This window comes from Dunckerocampus dactyliophorus, chromosome 6 (genome assembly GCF_027744805.1).
Source record: "Dunckerocampus dactyliophorus isolate RoL2022-P2 chromosome 6, RoL_Ddac_1.1, whole genome shotgun sequence".
NCBI lineage: Eukaryota > Metazoa > Chordata > Actinopteri > Syngnathiformes > Syngnathidae > Dunckerocampus > Dunckerocampus dactyliophorus.
This window is the reverse complement of record NC_072824.1, coordinates 29,789,140-29,812,720: the sequence shown is the minus strand read 5'-3', so window position 1 is coordinate 29,812,720 and position 23,581 is coordinate 29,789,140. Positions and strand designations below refer to the sequence as shown.

General features: G+C 40.1%; 2 protein-coding genes across 6 annotated transcripts; one reads left to right on the top strand and one right to left on the bottom strand.

Annotated features, from left to right (window-relative positions):
- Positions 1–3,149: 3,149 nt before the first annotated feature.
- On the top strand, positions 3,150–18,858 carry LOC129183327 (sodium channel and clathrin linker 1-like). Of its 5 annotated transcripts, none has more exons than XM_054780436.1 (19): positions 3,150–3,208; positions 3,503–3,558; positions 3,763–3,889; positions 4,508–4,615; positions 5,778–5,819; positions 6,188–6,246; positions 8,366–8,456; positions 9,103–9,194; positions 9,319–9,496; positions 11,330–11,428; positions 12,029–12,100; positions 12,169–12,243; positions 13,490–13,629; positions 13,778–13,970; positions 14,602–14,798; positions 15,427–15,505; positions 16,857–16,952; positions 17,460–17,543; positions 18,018–18,858. In XM_054780436.1, exons 1-18 carry the CDS (start codon positions 3,206–3,208, stop codon positions 17,514–17,516), a joined length of 1,764 nt encoding a protein of 587 aa, XP_054636411.1. In that variant the 5' UTR covers positions 3,150–3,205; the 3' UTR covers positions 17,517–17,543; positions 18,018–18,858. The 5 variants fall into 5 exon arrangements, 4 of the variants coding, with proteins under 4 accessions (XP_054636411.1, XP_054636410.1, XP_054636414.1 ...); XM_054780435.1 differs by having other exon boundaries at positions 5,775–5,819; XM_054780437.1 differs by lacking the exon at positions 3,150–3,208 and adding an exon at positions 3,309–3,413 and having other exon boundaries at positions 5,775–5,819.
- On the bottom strand, positions 17,499–23,532 carry c6h4orf33 (chromosome 6 C4orf33 homolog). The gene is given in 7 exon segments (XM_054780440.1): positions 17,499–19,358; positions 19,507–19,706; positions 19,790–19,841; positions 19,928–19,988; positions 22,866–23,059; positions 23,128–23,150; positions 23,152–23,532. Coding segments are annotated over 7 exon segments (669 nt in total). The 5' UTR covers positions 23,194–23,532; the 3' UTR covers positions 17,499–19,261.
- Between the last annotated feature and the right edge of the window lie 49 nt (positions 23,533–23,581).

The window sequence follows — 23,581 nt, the reverse complement described above, 5'->3', positions numbered from 1 at the left end:
AAAACTAATCAGCTCCTAATTGGCTCCAAACGAGGCGACTCCTTTCCTTCATTTCAAAGAGCCGGCTCTTACAGCCGATTCGTTCACGAATGACACGTCACTATTTCTCACCTCAATTACCCAAAATGGAGCCACAGGAAGTTTCAAGTGCCAGCATTTTGATAAAGAAATATGAAAAACGCTATTGAATTGTCTTTGGGAACACTCACATCAAGTATCATGTCTTCTGCAAAGGGTGAAAGAAACTTTAAATATTCACAGAAGCAATGGTTTCTGTGGCCAATGCCACAACTGACAGCCCCAGCGTGAGAATATTTCGTTTTTTAACAGAATGCACACGGTGAGCACATGAAGACAAACGACACGGACAATTTTCTCAACTAGGAAAAAAAAAAAATACCGATGGAGGTGCCTCGGGCAGCGGAGCCTTCGTCCCGACAGTCGACGCTTACTGAGTCGATTGGTCGGCAAATATAAACAAAACAGTGCAAAATGGTGCAGGCTCACAGACAGTGTCGCTGGCTACATTGCAAATATACATATGGGCAACGTATGGGTGAAGCTAATGTCTCACACGGATACTTGAGCACCACCTAGTGGTTCAAATGTAAAATACACCTCTCATGACAATTAATGAGGAAATTGTTTTGAAAAATGTTGTTGATGAAATCAATTATCGGCGATAATTTGTAGCTCGATTATCGACTAGCAAAATTTGTTATCATGACAGGCCTAGTTATTAGTATCAACATTTCAGCTTCTTTTTGCATTTTTCCTTTTTGCTCTATTTTGCCCGTTTTTGCTTGTTTTATATGGGTTTAATTTTAACTCTACAACAACATACCGGCCCCCGGGCCGCAATTTGGCTAAGGCTGCTTGACATTATTTGGCTGATGTTTGCCAGCCAAATGTGGCCCGCTGGCCGTCTATTGAGGACGCTGCTTTAGATAGAGACACCTTGCAAGTGTTCAGAATCAGTCACTGCTTGGGGGGTGGGGCAACCATCTCGTTTCTAATGACAGCTATGACCTTTCAAATGAAAACCATTTCCCACTTTTCAGAGTAATTATTAATATTCACAATGTTATTTTTGCTCTAGAGAGAGCGATAGTAAGGGATGAAGATGATGATGCATCGGAGATATTGAATTTCCATCGCCAGGAGGGAAAAGCAGACGTGCCACGCTGTATTCAAGATTAGCCTGTCTTTGCTGCCCTCGAGCGGACAACAAGCAAACATACTTGTGACGTTTCCAAAAGTCCAAGAAATAAATCAAGTTGTCAATATGCAGGAAAGGCGAATGTCATCACATCTCATTCAATATCTGGTATTTTATTTAAGATACAATTTGAAAAATAGTCCAGAAAATGTGTGAATATTTTCAGAAATATATTCTTTTAGAAAGACACCTTAATAAGAATGAAAAGTCTTTTCACATCACTTTGAAATAATAAAATGGAGCACTTGTTCAATATATTGCATTTGTCACCCATCCAAATACTGTATCTGTAGTATCGATACCAAGAGTAGTATCGGTAGTCTTTGGACACAGGAGGACTTTGAAGTATTTGAATGGGAGCCAATAGTGCTTTTACTTTCATTATTTTGCTTGTGACCTCTGAAGGACTTTATAAGGCAACTGATTTGAATATTCAGTCTCCCCAGGTTGTCCGGCCAGAACAATGATGGTAGACGTACGTCACACTCATATGACTCTTTATTTATGATGATGTTTACGATGATAGTTATCATTATGTTTATCAAAGATGTTTAGGAAGCTGTTTATGATGTTTATGGTTTCTATAAAACACGAATAAGATACAATCGTAATCAGATAACAATGCAAAGCATATGCAATTCTATCTTGAAATAGATAAAATATATCTAAATACAAATGAAATTGACACCAAAATAGTGCAATGTTTCTATTCTCGCCTTCGCCTAACACTGAAAATTACAATTGTACTTGAATGCACAGTTGGCTGGAAACGAATGAAACTTTGGATTACATAGGGTCAGTGAAGGTATCACCAGCGAATTGACATACGTAACTAAGATTGCTTACACCTTCAAAGTGATATAAAAAGTGATTCTAATGAATGTTATGACGAAAAACACAGCAATAGACAATTGAATTAAGCGTCAAACCGATTACTTAGCACAAGGAACTCAATACTGCGCTCCACTTGAGCAGAGTCACCGCGCCTCTGCTGGCTGCCACCTGCAGGCAGACGAGGGCGATCATGGGAGAGCGAACTCCGCTCAATCAAGGTGGTGGAGCCACGCCCCATCGAGGAGACAATGACTATTATGGGATGCCGAGGCTTCAGAGTATCAAGGAACAAATACATCTTTTCAACAATCTTTCCATCAATAAATAATAATAATAAATGATAACAAATAAAAATAGGATTTATTTCAATTATTTTATTTATTTTAATTTGTTTATTAGACAATAAGCAGAATAAGTAATATTTTTATTATGATAAAATATTTTTTATAATTAGCATTTATTGTGATTATAATCATGATCAACAGGTTAACGGCAAAAATCACAAAATCATTCAGTGATCATGAAAAACTTCATGTAAAAAGTATCAGTGGCACTGTATTTACTTGATATTAAGCCCAAATTGATACCTATTGTAGTGTATGTAAAACTAATATAAGTAAGTAAGTATCTAATGACTTCAGAAGACAGCATAAAAAGCTGTGGGACCCATCACATGTCGTGTGTGTGTGTGGATATCATGTAATGTAACAGTATCAGCAATATAAACAACACAACAAAAACACACTCATATTTTGGGAAAATATTCAAAAGACGAGAATTTAAAAATGTGAACCTCATCATGCCGGTATCGATCCCATTCTGATACTATCAATAGTTGGCTCGATTTCCCAACCCTGGCAGTATCAGGACTTCCCAGGCTCGTCTTTAATTGATGTAAATAAAGAGCAGTAAAAAAAAAAAGAGGTCTCTTTTTCATCTGCATTATGTAATTTGTTTCTCCAAGGATTGTGTAATGTATTATCTAGACATTGGTCTGAACTCAAATATGCCGTGGTGAACGATCACCAGTGAAAACACTGGTTGACCTAGGTAGCCATGAAAAAAGACGGGCGTTAGGACCTAAGCGGAAGTTGACGTCAACGTTTGTCTTTTAAGAAAAAGCGGACTTGATTAAATGAAACACATCATTAAATGGTAAGTTATGGCAGCACTGTATTTGTTCATCACCGAACTTTCCCTATTGTATATTTAAAGGAAAGAAAAGGCTGCATTTTTTTACTTGGCGATTTTAATGATCATTTTCCAAGCAGACTTCAACTTCAGATATGGAAAAGTAACCAAGCTCGTAGTCAAACTAGCTAGAAATTCAACGCAGTCATGATGTATATGGAAATATCAGGTCTGTTAAACTGTTTAGTTATGGATATAAGACATCCTAAGAAAGAAAAACAAGCATTTGTTTAAATACTGTACTATTTATATATCCAGGTGACCATGACTGATGTCAAAGTGAAGTTGGAAAGTTATGTGGAGGAGGACGAATGGTACAGTAACATTTTCATTGCACTCACAACGTTGTCAAAATATGTCATGTTTGTAAATTAGCAGAAAACAAAACAATGTCTTGTTTTAGAATGACTGAATATGGACAACCGTAGCTACAAGAAATCCATGCAAATGCATGCTTGACAGTTATTTTTGAATAGTGACTGTTTCATGACTGCACCACACACCCATCCTCTTTGCAGGTTGTGTGGAGAAGTGAGGGATCCTGTGGGGAATCCGCTTCAGTTGACTTTGGGAGGGGATTACAGCACAGTGGACGAGGATGAAGTCATCAACAGCTATGAGACGCAAGCTCAGCTTTTTAAACAGGTCTGCACTCGTTACTATGCCATTTCCTTTCTGCCAGTTACTGCATGCACGTGCCTGGGGTTCAAACTATGCTGTTTATGTATGGAGGAAATCGGCGTGACATCACAAAGCACAGATTATGAGCTTCAATGTTTTTGCATATCGGTCAACCTGCACATGAAAATGTCAGCATTCCTTGGGTGGACATTGACCCATTCATTACCAAAGACGTATTTAGACATTTTTTTTAAACCCCAACACTTGCTCGCAAAGACGTAGTTATACGTCTTTTAGGGGTTTTTTTGTGTGAGAGGCAAAAAGAGGTGACTTTTCATGCAGTTTTAAGCCATAAAAACGGCCACAAGGTGGAAGAAGTGCATTGGATAAGAGCTCAACATGCATCTTTTGCAGTTAAGGCTCTCGACAGCAAGGAGGAAGTGAGAGAGCGTCCAGGAATGTAACGTGCAGAAGGTTACGCACTGTAGGGACATTTCAACGCATGCATGCGCACACAAGCGCACATGCGCACACACAAGCGCACACACACACACTGCTTAGAGCCTTGTTGAGTGTTCCTTCACACGACCAGGTTTGAATGTCTTCTGAATGTTCATTGGTGTATTGCGTGTATTTAAATAGGAACGGATACAGGTCATGGAGGTGTGGCAGACAGCAATTTTGGAGCTTGATCGTCTCCAGGAGTTCTACGAGAATCTTTACACTGATGGGCTAAATCCCAATGCTAAGGTACAGTCACGTCACCATGCAAACTTTTTCAACTTAGGTCAGACATAGTTAAAACATAATTAGTAGTAGTAATTCCTCTCCATGCCACAAAAATAAGCACATAAACTAGGGACATATTTAACACATATAACACATAACACATTTTTTTGGCCTTTGAGCATTTTCAAACATAAAAATGGCTGAAATACAAACACGGCCGTCCCTCGCCACGAATTCACCCTGTCACAGTTTTTTTAAAATAGAAATTCATAAATCATGCTGTTTCATAAATGAATACGGCCTATTAGTTTAAAAAAAGATCCTTATTTAAGGAAATGTTAAATTAAAAAAAAAAAATCTAAATGAAGCATTTTCATGCATAAAAATGGCTACATGAACTAAAATATATACAAATATCAGGCATTACAAGATGCATTCAAATTGTGACATGCATCATTCTACACTGGTCACTAGATGTCAGTAGGTGAAACATATAAACATACTTGATCCCTGAACAACAGGCACAATAATAATAATAATCATTATCATAATAACACAGGCTACTGTTACGGCTGAAATCTAGCTAAAGCTCAACTCTGAATTCTGAACCTCCAGCATCAGAAGATGCATTCAAAAATGTGATGATATGTAGTATAATTTAGTCGACACAATAAGATAAAATAAGCCATTTAAGACATAAATAATACTCATGCTCTTGTGTGTTGCTGTAAGTGTGTTTCGTAGCTAGGGGAGCTGAGTGGGGGTGGACAGGAAGTGACGACGGGGGTTCAGAGCTTTGTTTTAGTGTTAGGGATATTTTTGCCCGTGACCAGTGTATCATACTACATATCATTGCGTCGTCTTTCAATGCGTCTCCTGAATGCCTTATGTTTGTATTTTAGTTCATTTAGCCATTTTTATGCTTGAAAGTGCTTCATTTAGGCTAAAAAGATGTACAATTTGCTTAGGTATGGATATTTTTTGACTAATAATCGGCCATATTCCACCACAGAACTGGATGATGTTTTAAATAATAGATTTTTGAGAAATCGTGGTAGTGAAACCGTGAAATCTGAAGTGCAAAGTGAGGCGGGATTGCTGTAATGAAAATGACATGCTTCAGAAAAATAAAACATACAGCAAATAACAGTATTTCACATATTATATTGTACTTTTCCAGCAGCTCTCACACAAACACCCAGTGACCAATCAGGAACTGCCTTTGGTAAGTAATGGGTCCAGGGTGTTAGGTTAATTTGCAACTCTAAATTGTCCAAAGGTATGAATGTGAGTGTGAATGCTTGTTTGTCCATATGCCCTGCGATTGACTGGCGACCAGTCCAGGGTGTACCCCGCCTCTCGCCCGAAGTCAGCTGGGATAGGCTCCAGCATACCCGCGACCCTAATGAGGATAAGCGGCATAGAAAATAGATTGATGGATGGATGGGTCGAGGGTGTAGTCCATAATTATGTGTTTTGATAAGCTCCTTGCAACTCTGAAGTGAATACACTGTACAAAGCTGATGTGTGGATTCAAATGTGTATGCAATCATGTCACACTAATAACAGTTGTGTGGCTCATGTCTCACACAGACCAATTATAATTTGACTGAGCAAAGCCCAGAAGTGGAAGAGCTCCATAATCAGCTCAGGTAAATATCTTTGGATTCACAATAGCTGCTGCAACATGTGTTGCAAAACCAGTCAGCTCTTTCAGTGGGCTCCATTCCAGGAAAACAACCGTACTTTCCATGGGCGCCGCTAGGTTTGTATAACAGTGTGCTCGGAAAAAAATTAGGAATGCATGTGCAACTTTTGGTTGCACCTTCATCGGCCTCATCGATGAATTCATTATTTGAAGAGCACTTATGAGGACTTGTTACCTGGCTCACTTTCACTCAAGTCTTCAGGGTATTTTCTTGTGAAGAAATATCAGTCCAAATGAGTTAATTGGGTGCTTTTAAATGTATGTGCTTGCAAATATCCACATCAATGCAGTTAGTGAAAATGAGCTGTGCTATGTAACACATGCAAATCAGTCCTTGCTTCTTACATGATCTCTTCTCCCCCGCTCATAAACACATTATAATGGGACTGTCTGTGTAGCCTGTCTCCACCTCCGTACAGTAGATGACATCGTACCTCTGCTTCTTAACACACCTCATACATACTGTACATACCACCACTGACTTGATGTCGCATTATAACGCATCTGTCCATCAATATGGTGAGATAATAGATGTACAATGATGTGTACATTATCTTTAAAATTAGGGATGCACAATATACCGTCACTGATAACTTCCTGCTACTTCTCAAGACAGATATTGCTAACTTTTTATCATCCATCCATCCATTTTCCTCCGCTTATCTGGGTCTGGGTTGCAGGGGCAGCAGTCTTACTAGGGAAGTCCAGACTTCCCAGTCCCCGGCCACCTCTTCCAGTTCCACCGGGAGGACACCAAGGCATTCCCAGACCAGCTGTGAGACATAATCCCTCCGGCGTGTCCTACTGTAGGTCTGCCCCAGGGCCTTCTCCTGGCTGGGCATGCCCAGAACACGTCACCAGAGTGGCGTCCGGGAGGCATCCGGACTGGATGCCTGAGCCACTTCAACTGGCTCCTCTCGGTGTGAAGGAGCAGCGGGTCTACTCTGAGCCCCTCCCAGATGACCAAGCTCCTCAACCTATCTCTTTGGGTAAATCCAGCCACCCTCCAGCCGCTTGTATCTGCAATCTCGTTAGTTCGGGTACGATCCAAAACTCATGACCATAGGTGAGGGTGGGAGCATAGATCGACCGGTAAATTGAGAGCTTTGCCTTCCGGCTAAGCTCTCTTTTCACCACGACAGTCCGGTACATCGACTGCATTACTGCAGACGCTGTGCCGATCCACCTGTCTGCCTCACACTCCAACCTTCCTTTACTCGTGAACAAGACCCCGAGATACTTGAACTCCTCCACCTGGGTCAGGACCTCATTCCCAACCCGGAGGGAGAATCCACCCTTTTCCGATTGAAAAACCATAGCCTCGGATTTGGAGGTACAGAGTCTCATCCCAGAAGCGTCACACTCAGCTGTAAACCGCCCCAGTAAACACTGAAGGTCACAGTCCGATGAGGCCATCAGGACCACATCGTCTGCAAATAGCAGAGACGGAACTGGCCTCGACGCCTTGGCTGTGCCTAGAAATTCTGTGCATGAAAATTATGAACAGAATCAATGACAAAGGGCAGCCTTGGTGGAGGCCAACATTCACTGGAAGCTGTCCAGCTGTCCTTTGATAAAAGAATTTATAATAAAAAAAACATGTACATATACATTTAAAGACAAACCTTTGTGTTTTTATTTGTTATTATTATCAACATTTTAGCTTTTTGTAGTTACATGATTCCTTTTTGCTAAATTTTTCCACTTTTGCTGGGTTTTTCTTCATTTTATTTCTGCAATGAGCCACCTTCCACAAATGGCAGAAACGCTTTTATGCGTTAAATATAGCCACCAAGTTGCTAAATTGTCAGCATGGATCCTTTTTATGTATGAGGTGTGTTATGAAACGCAACCAGTGATCACCGGTAATGAGATTTCTCGACTTCCCTAATAGAGAACAATCATTGGTACTCCAAAGCCTTGTGAAAAATTGGCATGGGTGAGCCCCTGGACATAGTGTCGGCGAGAACAGCAAGTCAGACAGACACACACACCATGGTAATCACAAGAAGTTGTTGCCAACATATATAAGATTGTTTCGTTATCTGTGTCTTGTGTTGTAGAACAACCAAGGCTGATCTGAGAACTGCCATAGCCAAAACGGATGAAATGACGCAGCAGCTGCAGTTGGCTCAGCACCAGCTAAAGAGACAGGTACAGTATGTGTAACCTGCCTGGTCCAAGCAGCCCCGCCCTACGGTTGAGCTCCAGCCAGGGTCTGCAGAATGAGAGTTGAGAGCACTAGCCGCTTATCCTCCCTAGGGTCCCGGGTATGACTTAAGGCAAGAGGCGGTGTACACCCTGGACTGGTCGCCAGCCAATTGCATGGCACATACAGACTAACAACCAATTAACCTAACATGCATATTTTTGGAATGTGGGAAGAAACTTCAGTACCAGGAGAAAAGAGACTCCACACAGAGGTCTCCAAACAGAGATTTGAACCCAGATTTCCTGATCTCCTGACTGTGTGGCCAACATGCTAACCACTAGGCCACCGTCCGCTAGCCATCGACCTAAAACCTGGGACTGTCAACTCTATGTCCAGCACGACTAATAAGGTTTACATTTTGGAATAAGGTTGTAACATCTGACGGGCTGCAAATACGTTCCGGATGCACTGGAACACCTTGTTTTATGGACTTGGCCTTACTGTAGTGGCATCGTCATGCTGGAACAAGCCTGAGTCATTCATTGATGAGATGTGTATCCTGAAAACTTTCTCTGTATTGTGTTTTTATACGGCTTGTTTTTTTTTTGTTTTTTTTGTATAACTGGCAATGCTATTCGATGTGTTTAGGAGGAAGAAGTAGCAGAGGGTCAGAGTCGAGAGGAAGCTGCACAGAGACAAATCCAGCAGCTTCAGACAGCCCTCAGCCAGCAAGAGGACAGGTGACTAACCAGAAAAAAACTTCATTTTACCTCAAATAGCTTTACTGTTGAATTGTTCATGAAACGTATGGGGGAGGTCAGTTTGGGATTTTGTCAGCAGCTTTTGATGTTTACATCCACTCAGGATAAAAGCTGCATCTCAGGAGGCCGAGAATGCACAGAAATCGCAAACAATGTGGGAGAAAACATCAGCGAACCTGAAGGCCCGTTGTGCTACTTTAGAACAGGAGAAGTATGAGGCTGTGGACAAAGTCAGAGAGTGTGTGCAGATGGCTGAGGAGGCAGCATTGCAAAGGGATGAGGTACCTGGCTTTGCTTTTTGCATTGCTGCGGGATATGTGTGGATCTGCAGATCGAACTCTTGAACACAACACAATCTACTGACAAGTTTCAAGAGCGCAGACAAAACATACTGAAAGAGAATTGTTAGAATAGCCTTTATGGTTGTAATTCTAATAATTTCTGTAGTAATATAATTTTTTCTTGAGTTATATAATTTTAAAATAATTAATTAATAAATGTGTAATGTCTAACACAGTGGAACCTTGGTTAATCTGTTCCAGAAGGTCCGACTCTAACCAAAACATACAATTTTTCTCATAAGAAACCATGTAAATCCAGTTAACCCATTTCAGAAAGCCACAAATGTTAACCCAAAACATGTTTTCATAGTTTTGCAATCATAGTTTTTCATACATAAAACAATTGCATATACATGATTAACGAAAGGGATAAATGAACCTTTACGGTTACTTTTACCTTCAATGAAGACGTAATTGTTCCCAAAGACACGATGTGGCAGCGAGATCAACACGGACACCACCTTGGCTTTATGCCCTCAGTTAGTTCTTGAATTCAGTAGTGTACATACCAGGTAATGGAAGCTGAAATGTCTCATATATTGGCGTCAAACGCAAATGTTTTCGGTCTCCAGCAAATGCAAGAATCGTCCTCACTGATCCAGTACTTTTGGAGGAGAATGCATGTTTGAGCCCTGTTAGCTCACTCACTGCTTGGCACTTCAAGGAGCGTCAAATCCTGTCGGCCAGCTGATGGCGACGTGGCCTGCCTGAAGAGGCACTCACACCGTCTATGAAGTCAGTTTGTTCTGTCTTGTGGAAATAGTCCAGTCCTAGTTTCTTCCAGAGGAAGAACGTTTTCTTGAAGAAGACGGACCAAGTCCAAGAGTGAAGTCCCAGAGATTAAGTGTGAGTCTTGGCTGAGTCCTCTCAAAACCTCTCAAAAGTTTCAGGCAGGTGTGTTGCAGGTCGAATAAAATTCAAAGTCCAAAATGAGGAACTGGAGGCAGGTTTATTCCAAAGTTTATTCCAAAACCGAGTTGTACAGCAAAACAACTGGACGTTTTGAGAGAAATATCCCCTTATACTCTCTTGCTAAAAAAAAAAAATTGTGCACTGGGAGGAGCTGCCAATTGGTCATAATTATCTGATGTCATATTAAATACATTTTATTGAAACACATTCCTAATATAGTTAAATGTCTGAGTGTTACCATCAAATGTTGCAAAGTGTTAGTGATAGTCTTCCGGCAATAGCTGTATATGCTCAATGTTTTCTCATACACCTATGCACAATGGCGGCCTCTGCTGCACAAGCAAGGGCACTAAGTCAGTTACTAAGGAGTCACATTAAAGGGATAGTTTGGATTTGTTGACATGAAGTTGTATGACGTCCCCATCAGCAGTGTAGTACATCAACAGTGACTTTCCCCACCATTTGGTCCCGTGCGTCCAGTTCTGGTCAGGTTTCCATGACGAGGAATGTAGTTCCGGTTAGTCGCTGGGTCATTTAAGTCGGGAGTATGGCTTGGCTTGCAATACAAAATGTTATTTCAGTTGTATGTTCAGTGTTTCCTACACAATTTGTGGAAATGACTAAATGAATGTATGGGAAACACTGATGTTGTTTCCAGTATAAGCAGTCATGACTGATCTTGTCAGTGTGATTCATAACATTAGTCCACCAAGTGTTTGGTACCTTCCATGTTTCCATGTAAAAACAGTGATCTGAATATCAGATGTAGCTTTCGTTGCAGGATCTTGGGATAGTTGACTTTTGCCTTCCCATCACCTTGGCACTAAATCTTTTCCTATCCCTTCATGCTTTTTTTTTCAGGCTCTCTTAAGAACAGCACAGTTGACACAGGAGCTTGAGAAGACAAAGAGAAAGTTCCAGCAAGCGATTCAGGATGCCGCTGTCTGCTCCCAGAAGGAGGTAAAGAACTATTACTTGCTTCTAGTTCCTAATACACTCCTGATCAACATTTGTAGACCAGTAGAAAAATTGCCAGAATTTATATTTTGCACTGTTGGATCACGAGGGGGTTCTAAGTACAGCTTCAAAATGCAAAAACAAGAAATGGAAGCGAGACCAAAAATGTTTGAGTAAGCAATTTATTGCAAACAAGCATTGAAGTGAAATTCTGTTCTTCAGGTGAAAAGTTTAAGACCACAGCCTTTAAAAGGCAAAATTTTGGCAAAAATATGAACTGTTGTGTCAGGTATTCACACTGTCATGAGCTCTTGATGGCAAAGCGAAAAAAGCTTAATTTAGACAAAAATGCGTAAAATTTGCTCAATTGTGCATTTAATATTTTTTATAATTGGCAGTATTCAACAATGAAATAGCATGATTCATTAATTTAAATATTTTTGAAAAGCTGAAATTCAAAGCGCAAAGTGGCCCAATATATATTTGTCAACGAGGGAAATCAGGCAGTGGCAAATTTTAAAATAACCTCAGGTGTTTGGCGGGCCACCACAGATAAGTGAATGTATGGGAAACACTGTCAGAACACTACCACTTATTCCACAGGTGACTCAAATACGGGAGCAGTGCAACACAGAAATGCAAAGTATGGCTCAGGAGTTGTCTCTGTTGCAACTGGTAAGATTTCATTTTAAATCAATGCTTTCCAGTCTGTCTCCAACTAATACGTGCTATTCTGTCTGCAGGAGTGTGCCGACAAACAGTCTCAGATCGAAAGGTTCAAGCGAGAAAGAAGAGCTTTCGAAGAGGAACTGCAAAAGGTATCTATGAAAGTGTGTGTCAATAGCTCAAGCAGCATCTAAACCCTGCCACAAAGTCTTCTTGGTGTCCTATTATACGTGAAGAAGAGTTTATATCTATAATATATCAGGCAATACTTAAAGGGTCCCTCATATGATTGATCAACTTTGCTTAAATATGTTATATATTGTTTATAATTGTGTTCTACATTGTTCCATTTTTTAAAGCAAACAGTACATTCGTAAAAAATGACATTTATAGTTCATGGCGCCAGCCATGAAGAGCTAGCTTTCGCTGTTCAGTCTCATTTCCGGAAGTGACGCAATCGAAATACTGTCACTCAGCTACATAAACATAGCGGGGTACGAGGCCGAGGATGTTTACAGTGATTACAGCCAAGATTTGAGCGATGTGTCCTTTTTGGGGTTTTTTTGACGAGAAAAGGACAGGAGAAACATTTGGAGATGACACACAGAACTTGCAGAACATGGACTTAAGCATTAAGACATGTAGATGAATCGGTCGCCTTCAAAACACAGAATGGTAAGTGTTAATTACTCTGGAGTTGCTTATCCTTCAATTATTGTTTTAAATCGGCTTACTAATGAACGTAAAGGGGTCTTTATAGCCTGATTTATTTGTTTATATAACATTTGTAATGCTTTGCAGCCTTGTCGCTATAATGGAATAGTGTTTAGAAGACATTATGTAAAGAAGACATGACTTGCTTTGTTCTGTGGCAACTTTGACATTGGCGTTCTTGTCTTTTTTTTTTTCCTGTGTACTGGCAAAATAGCAACCGTACTTTCAAACCAAATCCTTCTTGTCAAAGTGTTCTTTTATAGCAGTCATCAATGAGATGATCACTGTAAACAACAGAACTCCAGGCAAGCATCCATCTTTCTCTCGTTCTTGGCATTTGCTTTGTCCATTTTTGTCTTAAACCTTCTTCTTTTGAAAGCAGCAACACAATGTTTTGGCGTGAGTACTATTTTGATGGAAAATGTACTGAACCAAGTCGACGCTCTACCTCAAGAAGCGTTTGATTACTCTGCTTTAGCTGAGAGTTGTCACCCTGATGACGTCACTTCCGGAAACGAGACTGAGCAGCGTGAGCTCACTCGTCATGGCTGGCGCCATCAACTATTAATGTAATTCGCTGTGAAAAATGAACAATGTAGAACATAATTACAAAGAATATAGAACATATTTAAGCAAAGTGGATGAATCATATAAAGGACCCTTTAAAATGTGTGTTTGTTTCAGGTGACGAAAGGCAGGGTAGAACAAGAGTTTGGACAAATCAGTGCCCTTCATCAGCAGATGATTAATGCAGAGCAGATGAAGGAGGAAATGAGCATCACTTTGCAAAGCACCCAAAGCAAACTAAAAAAGCTAGAAACAGAGTAGGTGGAATAGTATTTGGAATTACGGCTTTTCCATCTAACATATCAGCTATCGGCCGTATTAGGATGTCACTTGTATTATATACAGGTACATGTGTAACATTTGACCCAATGATTCTTTTTCATTCATGGGTTATTGGATATATAGACACAATGAGCAGTTGTCCCGCAGCCAGGAGGAAGTAGAGCGGCTGCGGGGCTGTTTAGCTGCAGCCCGAGGGGACTGTGTCAGAATCAGCGACGAGCGCCTCCAGTTACAGCAGGAGAACGTGCAGTCCCGTAGGGAGATGGATAAGCTGTTCAAGACCTATGTGCTGATCCAAACCAAGGCCAAACAGCAGGTAAAGCACAGTACAGTGGTACCTCGGTGTTTGTAGTAATTAGTTGCAGAAGAAGAACGGAAACCCAAACGGACAAAAACTGAAACATTTTTTCTCATAGGAAATCATGCTAATGTAATTTGGATGCAGAAAACAATGTGAAATAATTAGACATGAGGAATGAAATGGATAAATGAACATTAAACATCAGCGTTTACCTTTGTTGAAGATTCTTATCGGTGAAGATGGTGAGGACTGTTTACTTAACACCTTTACTTCTTTTGCAACATTAGCCTCCTTATTCTGTCTTCTTGGAGAGATCCGGAGAGATCGGCCACACAGACGTCGTCTTTGTTACTTTGCGTATTTTGAGTTCCTTCCGGAATTTAATACTGTTTGTCACCTTGTTTATCAAATTGCTGGCACTTGTGACTTTCTTGACCCATGACGGGTTATTTAGCAGACGGGTTATTTAGCTGGCACAATCAGTAAAAAATGAACCAAGAGTGAGTCAGCAACTTGAGGCTGCCTTGTTTGGGCACTCGATAGTGTACAGGGCAAACAGACTAGTTTGTTGGGGATTGTTTTTCTTTGCCACATTGACATTATGTTGACTTTCAGCTTTACTGGTGAAGATGCTTCCTTTTCATAGATGATGCAAATGGATGAAGAATACAGCAAAAAGGAGAAGACACTTAAAGCACAGATGAGCGACTTGGAGAACAGCAGTCGCAGCTCAATTGCTGATCTGATGCGCCTTCTCACTGCACAACAGAAAAGTATTCAGCGCTGGAAAATGGAGGCCCCAAACATGGCCCAGGCTTTTGAAGCCAAAATTAAAAATCTATTGTAAGAACCGGCAATAGCACACTTAAAACGGACATACAATGAAATGTGATTTGACAATATTGTGTGTTCACAGGGGCTGGAAACCTTTACCGATATAGGTGATCCCTGCTTTTTGTGGGAGTTGCGTTCCATGGGGCAAACACCTGAGTAAATGATACATCCACAAAATGTCAATTTTGGACACACGGCTCGCTCCTTCCCCTCCAATCCCGCCGACTAGCTTGATGTTGACGTTCTCTTCCGATTTTGGATCAACATTTGCAATAAAAGCGACTGTTGTAATTATTTGATTAGATTGAGCTCCACAACCCTCCCATTCTCTCTTCAATTGCCATTGTTCACTCGCCACACAATGCAGGTTTAATCCCTAAATATGCCTCACACACTTATTAAACACATTTAAAGTATCGCATGTGTGCAGTAATCCCATGTTTGTCGCAGCTAATTGGCTCCAGGTCCGACCATAATAAGTGAAATTCCTTCCGTATACAGTTGACATCATTAGAGCCCTCTAGATAAGAAAATTTTACACTTGTGTGAATGCTGAATCGCGAATATGCAGGAATCCACTGTATTCACAAAATAATAATTAAAACTACAACTAGCTTCTCTGTGTTTTTTATTTCAGGGAAGAGCTGAACCAACAGCAGCAGTGGTCACACGAGTTGGAGCTCCAGCTCAGAAACAACAATGGTACTATTGCTGAGGTTTGTACAAGAGGGAAGCCGTTGAGGAAGAATCCTAAAATGATAACAGACCTTCTCTTTTTGGACCATTGTTTGTGGAGTTTGCATGTTTTCAGAGTATGCATGTATGGCTTCCTCACCCAGTCCAAAAACACATACACTCCTGATCAAAATGTTAAGACCAGTTGTATTGCACTGTGGGATCTTAAGGAGGTTCTATGGTTATGGTTGAATTTATTTGAACATGCATGCATGTTACATTGGAATACATCACATGTAAAGCTTATTACCCCACCATCCGTTTGTTCACTTCCTGTATTTCAATTGCACTCTTGCTGGTTTAAAACACATACCACTGATAATGGTAAGGTAATGTAATAATGTGGTAAAATAGTAGTTTAACTTCTTCTCACCATAACTACTTCATATGACAATCAGAGTAAATACGTTTAAATAGACATAAAACAGAACATAGTTGGATACTGTAATGGGTGGGTATAGACTATGTACTCACAAGGAATGAAGAGTGTAGTAGCGTAGTTAATAACAAAAGTAGAGCTTCAAATGCAAAAAGAAGAAATGGGAGTGAGACAAAAAACATTTAGTAAGCAATTTATTGCAAACAACAATTAAAGTGAAATAGGCTGCTGATCAAACAATTAAGATCATATCTTTTAAAAACAAACAAACGCCACCTTAAAATAGAAATGAAATTTTCAAAAACGGACGCAGTAATGAGTAGCTGCGCCATTCTTCTTAATCAGCTGAAAAATGGGTTTGGGCATGCTTGATGCCAGGGTTTCCAGGAGGCTAGTGGGAATGTTGCTCCAGGTGGTGAAGACGGCTTCACGGAGAGCATCCACTGCCTCTAAGTGATGTCCACTTCCCTTACCATCCATCCCCAAATGTTCTCCATTGAATTTAGATCCAAATGTTATTTTGAATTATATGGTACCAAAATGATGTTATTTTTTCCTCATAATATGTTATTCTTGTAAAATTACAACTTTCTTCATAAGATTCCAAGTAATTTTTTAAAATATTTTGACTTTATTCATGTAGAATTACTGATCATTTTTCCCGATGTTGGGTTTTTTTGTTTTTAAGTTTTCTTGTTAAATTATATTTTCAGAATGTGCTGTGAACCAATAACAAAAACAGCCGCCTACCACATATGGCCCCCGGGCCGCACTTTGGACACCGCTTTCCTAACAGAATAAGCAGTTTCGAAAATTGATGAGTATAATAAGTAATATTTTATTACTTGCCAGAATGCACTGTAGGATATGAGTATGATTTCACAGTACGGTATTTAAAAAAAAAAGTCACTGTGTGTGTGTGTGTGTGTGTGTGTGTGTGTGTGTGTGTGCAGTATGAGAGACAGCTTGCAGAGCTTCAAGAGAAGACCAGTCGCCTCCAGAGACGTCTCACTGAGGTTGAGCAACGTGCAACTGCGTCTTCACAGCAGGTACGACTCGATTGACAAGCATATTGTAGTCATGTTGGCAGTGTAATGTGGATATTACTAAACCCATGTAACTTCAGTGGCACAATTGCCAACATAACAGTGTAGTCACTAAGGGCAAAGTATGGTGAAAAGATGAGGAGGGAAATGGTCTACCGACACCACCTGCAAAACTGTTCCTTAGCAGGTTATCCCCCAGTGGTGTGATTAATTGGAGGAAGATTATCAACATTGGGTTTTTTAATATATTTTCAGCAGTACATATCTTACCAAACCAGGCAAAAAAATGGTGAGCATGCAGTCGGTACAGTCCAATCAACCATTAATAGCTCTACAAATAAGATGGCTGAACAAGCTGACTAAAAACCTAAAAGAAGCTTGCACTGACAAATATGTCAGTGATCATAATGGTGTTGACTGGACACCACATGATTTTTAGATATCAGTATTTAATGAACTTAGGGTTTTATTCATGGAGTCATAACTATAGCCTACTTTCTTGCTTTGCAGCTGTTGTGTGTTAGAAGCAAAACAGAAGGCGTTCAAGGAGCTCCCAACGCTAATTAACACGCATGACACAGGAGGACACGAAAGGTAATGACTGTTATTGGATTTCCAAAGTTCCTGTTGGTTAATATTATCAGTGCAGCAGAAATTGTGCGCTTGTTTAGCAAACAGAACATCGACAATGACTTCCACTGCAAATCATTTGACTGGGCGTAATTACATTTCATATTAATAAAAACGTGACATCCTCCCCTCCCAAAAAATCACGATTAAAGTCATCAGTCAAGAAAAATACCAAACGCTATCCCAAGATTCATTTTAATCATCATTATACTGCAATAATTTCACAATTTCAACGATGGAATTTCCATTTCTGTCCTCTCGCCCAAATACAGCTGGGATAGGCTCCAGCATACCCTCCACTCTAGTGAGAACAAGCAATACAGAAAATATACATAGAATGGAATATCCTTGTAAACATCCCTTCAGGTTCCGACAACATGTCATATATTTGTCTATGGAAAATTAAATCGTTTCTGATGATAATTTCCCCCCCTACAGCTATCTATTTTGGCATCACTGACTGAGGAAAACAGCCTTGCCTCCCCTGGACTAATCAATCGTTCGTTCATATAAAACCCCATGTAAAGAACATTTACAATAAACATAATGAAAATACAAACTCCACTTGTTTACATGTTAAAGGGTCTCTGACATGATTAATCAACTTGTCTTAAATATGTTATATATTGTTTGTAATTAAGTTCTCCATTGTTAGATTTTTTAAAACGAACGGTAAATTTGCAAAAATGACATTTATAGTTCATGGCGCCACCCATGATGAGCTAGCTCTCACAGTTCAGCCTCATTTCCGCAAGTGACGTCATCGGGGTGGTGCTAAAGCAGAGTAAACAAACGCTTCTCGAGGTAGATGGTCGGCTTGGTTCAGTATATTTTCCATCAATATAAAAATCATGCCAAACCGTTGTGTTGCTGCTGGATGTTCACAGTATCCGAGTGAGCCTGTAAGTTTGTTTTCTTTTCCAAAAGACGAAGGTTTAAGACAAAAATGGATGAAGCAAGTGCAGAGAAGGAGAGACAGATGGACGCCCACTTCGCGGTCCGTTCTCTGCAGTGATCATTTCACTGAGGACTGATATGAAGGAACATATTTGGCTTGAAATTACGGTATAAACACATTTTGAAAAAGGATGCTATTCCGCCAGGACACAGGAGAAAAAAAAAAAAGACAAGAAGAATGAAGTTGCCACAGAATGTCTTGTTTACATAATGTCTTCTCAACACTTTTCTATGATAGTGACAAGGCTGTAAAGCATTGTTCATGTTACATAAACACCTTTTCACAGCAAAATTTGTGTTTACTTTGTGTGTGTGGAGGGGGGGGGCAAATTTGAAATAAATCAGGCTATAATGACCCCTTTACAGTCATTAAGAAGTCGATTTAAAACAATAATTGAAGGATAAGCAACTCCAGAATAATTTACACTTACCATTCTTGAGTTTTGATTACAAACAATATATATCATATTTAAGCAAAGTTGATATATCATGTTAGGGACCCTTTAAAATAACTGCTATAACGATTGTCCAGAAAAGCTTTCGCAAAGCTAGAAGGGTAAGACAAAAACTGGTTAAGCTTCAGAAATCAGAAGAAAAAAACTACTCAATGTCATCAATACGTGCAACACAGCCTGCTACACTACATTGAAACTATCAGTGAACGACACTTGAAATATTACCGCAGGATGCACACACTTAGGCACTTGATTGCATGAGTGCAAGACTCAGGGCTTCCCCTTCCAAAGATCAGACTCAGGCTGGATCCAACCTTCTCCCATGATGCTTTGCAGTCGGAAATGTCCAAAATACTTCAAGAGGTGGCTGAGAGAAAGCGAGAATATATGTAAGTAAGATGTACACACCAGGCATTCCAGAAAGATATTTTAACAGCCTTATTCCCAATGCTACAGGAGAACAAAATGACTTGTTTCTTGATGAGGGAGATGTTCATGACGACATGTATACTTACAAATTAGGCTTTTGGCCCTCAACTATCTCCTCCTTAGGAATGGGGTAGAGTGCTTCATATGTGCGCTTCTCTCCAGAGCCGTGGATGGCGTAAGAGTTCATCTTGTTCACATTAGGAGGAAAGTAGGTCCAGGGAATCAAAGCCTCACCCATCCACCGGTCTCCTGTTATTGTAGCATTAAAAACCATGGGGAGTTGTTGCTGGAAGGTGGAAACAAGTGAAACGTTAAGAGCACTGTACATAAAAACCCCTTTCCAAAACATGCAATGCCTCCCATATCTACCAGGAATGCTTGGCCCACGCCCGACAGCAGTAATATTAAGTGCTGACCATGTCTGAAATGAAATAGCAGATTTATTGTTCAGTTGGGTGTGTCAGTAGGTCACATTGACACACATAAGCAACGCAACTTTGTACTTACGGACAAACCTCCACCTCCAGGTAATTTTCTGTTGTGCTATCAAGAAAGAAGGACTCCACAACTGAGGAGACAAAGGAAAAATGTTTTCATTGTTGGCAACTGATTTCTAAACTGTATTATACTACTGTAGCCTTGTTGGAAAGCCCACGGATATCGCGATTAATCGGCTCCAGACCCGGCTGTGGAAAGTGAATTTGTGCAAAGTAGGCCTCTTTATTTATAAATCCACTATTTCCGTAGTTAGAGCATATAAAACCTGTTTACGACCTTCTAAAGACGGTTTTTAACATTGGAGCTCACTAAACATGAATTAACTACTCTATAGTCCCCTTTTAATATCCAATGTAGTAGACATAATAACAGAAAATATGCCATTTAAGACATAAATAAGACTCGTGCTTGTGGATGTTGTAAATGTGTTTCTGAGTGGGGGACGGACAGGAAGTGACATTGGGGAATCAGAGTTGAGTTGTAACTTGCCGAGTGTTATGGGGATGTAACGATATGAAAATTTGATATTACTATTATTTTGGCCAAAAATGATCACGGTTGTCATTATTACCACAGTATTGTTGAATGTGCTCCAAATGTTTAAAAAGTACTAATACACACACTTGGGCCTATCACGATAATCAATTAATCGCATGATAAATAAAAACTAAGTGGATAATTTTGCCGGCCTTGATAAATTGACATGTTACTGTTAAACGTGGAATTGCGTGGAAAGTGACATAATGTGAATTAAATGATGTCATCGTGAGGCGAAGGAACGATCGTGTGAGGAAGTATTTGCCCAGCAGACCGCTCAGTCATGGCGTAATCTCATCACAAACACTAACCCGCTCCCTCCGAACGAAACATGTCAAAGCGGTGGCGGAAAAACCTGGAAGCGCCTCTCTTACAAAGCGTGAATGGAAGCTAGCGAGGTTAGCTTAGTTTAGCAGAGCATGCTAGTAGGGCTGTGTGTGCAACTCGGGCTGCTGTAAGCCAGCGTTTTAAAATGCCCGCTGATGACGTGCAGGTTCTGAGTTAAAAAGACGAGAGGCACATTTATTCTTGCACCCAGCTCTTGTTAACCGTCAACAGACATTCTCAACACACACAACACACTTCCGGCTTTCAAAATAGGAGAACTGTTTGCCAAAATGAAAGTGACACTGATTCAAAATCAGAAATGTTGTGATTTTCATTGAAGTGCAATTTTTGCTCAAAGAGACTGAGGCCATTTTATGTTCATTGGGGTTTTTCTGTCTTTTTTTTGTTTCTTTAATATATTATTTTGTTTCATTCATTTTATTTTAAAGCTCTTGCCATTCCTCTTGAGAAATTAAAGTTGTTCAAGTTAATGTTGACAATAATATCGTTTATCTGCAATTTGTGGGACAGTTATCGTCTAGCAAAATTTGTTATCATGACAGCCCTACACACACTGAAGTCTTAACAAAGTTTTATTTTAAAAAAACACACACACACACAAATAAAGCCCAACACTGCAAACTACGCATGCTGAGTGTGCACATGCATTGTGGTCCACGGGTGCCATTTTTGAGAGCACGAGCTTTCGTTTACATCAGAGTTGGTGCTTTGAGAGAAAAACACACATTGTAACTAACAGCTGCTTCTGCAGGAAGTGAGGAGTGTCACTGGTTCCGACAGTTTATGAAAGTACGGTTAACAAATGTGGTTTTACGATCATTTTAGTACTAATACTAACGTTTGGGAGTTTTACCGCGGTTAATCATTAATATGGGTGGGGCTGGGCGATTAATTGAAAAATAACCAAATCCGACATTTAGAGCTTCTAATCAACGTAAAACTGCTGTGGCGCAAAGCGCCAAGGCTGCCAAAACACTGCCAGAAGAAGTAAACACATGACACCATCCCACCAAGTCTGACTGCTACACTACACAGAAACGTGGATTAAGAATCAAACAGCGCCACATTTGTAAAGTCAATGGAGTTGACAGCACACAGCGAGCAGCTTGTTCCCGAAAGGAATTCCGTGTCTTCCGAGTTTGGACACACTTTGGCTTCGAAGTGGATGGACGTCGACCACAAAGTGGTGAGTCACTTGTTTCAAAATGATACAAATATTTACAGAATAAATAGTTGAGAGTGGGACAATCCGAAATTGAGGTTGGAGGTTCAATTAATTTTGATTTTTGCCCAAATCTACCAGCCCTAAAAATGTTACATCCCTAGTGTGTTACGGCTGCAACAGTAGCCCATGTTAGGGATTATGGTGCCTGTTGTGAGATCATTCAAACCTGCAATAAAAGCCTGTTGTTCCGGCAGACTAGTCTGGCACTTGTATGTTTAACTGAATGTTACAGTGACATGACTGACACCTAGTGACCAGTGAGAAAACGTCTTTGAATGCCATCTTCTGATGCCTTATGTTTGTATTTTACTTCATTTCGCCATTTTATGCATGAACGTGCCTAATTTAGGCAAAAAATGATGTATAATGTGCTTAAATATGCATATTTTTGTGACTAATAACCACACAAAACAGCATGATTTGTTAATGCATTTTTGAAAAACTGATAGAGTCAAGCCACAAAATTGAAAGTGCAAAGTGGTGAGGGATTACTGTACTGTATATATATTTACCTATTTTGTACATTTCATGTTACAGTGTGTTACTGGCATTCTTTGTGGGAGGAATAACTTAATTGTACAGGGAAACTCACAACTACTAGGATTTGGGCCACATTGAAAAAAAAGTGAGATTTTGAGAATAAAAGTAGTAAATTTAAAAAATTTTAAATTTCCAATGTGGCCCTAATATGTAACAATACATGATATCTTATCTAAACAATTTTCTACCTTGACTTATGTATATGATTCCCAACATCATTCCAAATCTTCCCAATGCATTTTAACCTAATTTTTTGAAGACATTCCTAAATAAACATCCCCCTCAACTCTGACTCACCTTCATAATCCCAGAGCCCAGGGAAGGGCTGGCCTGGTGGTCCTGCTGGAGCCTCCGGGTCATTAAAGAAGGGAGCAGAAACCTTCATGTTCATCCCTCCAACACCGGGAGAGAAGAGGATCCTGATGGGGTCATGATTCACGGGATTGCTATCCCAGGTGCGCTGGATCTCATACTGAACTTGCATATTAGGGCTGAAAGGAGAATGGGACAGGTAAGAGGTAACACGTGACCACACTTCAAGATGTAAGAGAAGACTTACAGAGAATCAGAAGACATCATCAATGCAGATGAACGTCACAACCTGCAGTTCACGAAATAAGCCCATGTTGTCAACAAGGCTTTAGGAGGCAGAATGAATAAGCTTCGCCTGTTGCTCTACTTACACTTTGATAACTCATTCACGCAATGTCTGATAGTATTAGGTTAATGTCCAACGCAGTTTTGTTATCAAAGATCGTAAAACAACCCTCGTTATGTAAGAAGCAACAGAGAAACTGACTTATTAGCCATTGACGAAGTGTCAAACCAGTCTTGGATACATTTGTGGAATAAAGTACAGTTATTGCAATGCCAATTGCCATATAGTTATTTGTAATACCAACCAAAATATAATGCGATTCTCATTCAAACCACTGCATTTTCAATACTTCCTTCTTGCAGAGAACGGAACTAAAGTCGGTAATGCTTACTTGTACACCCCGGAACAATAAAGC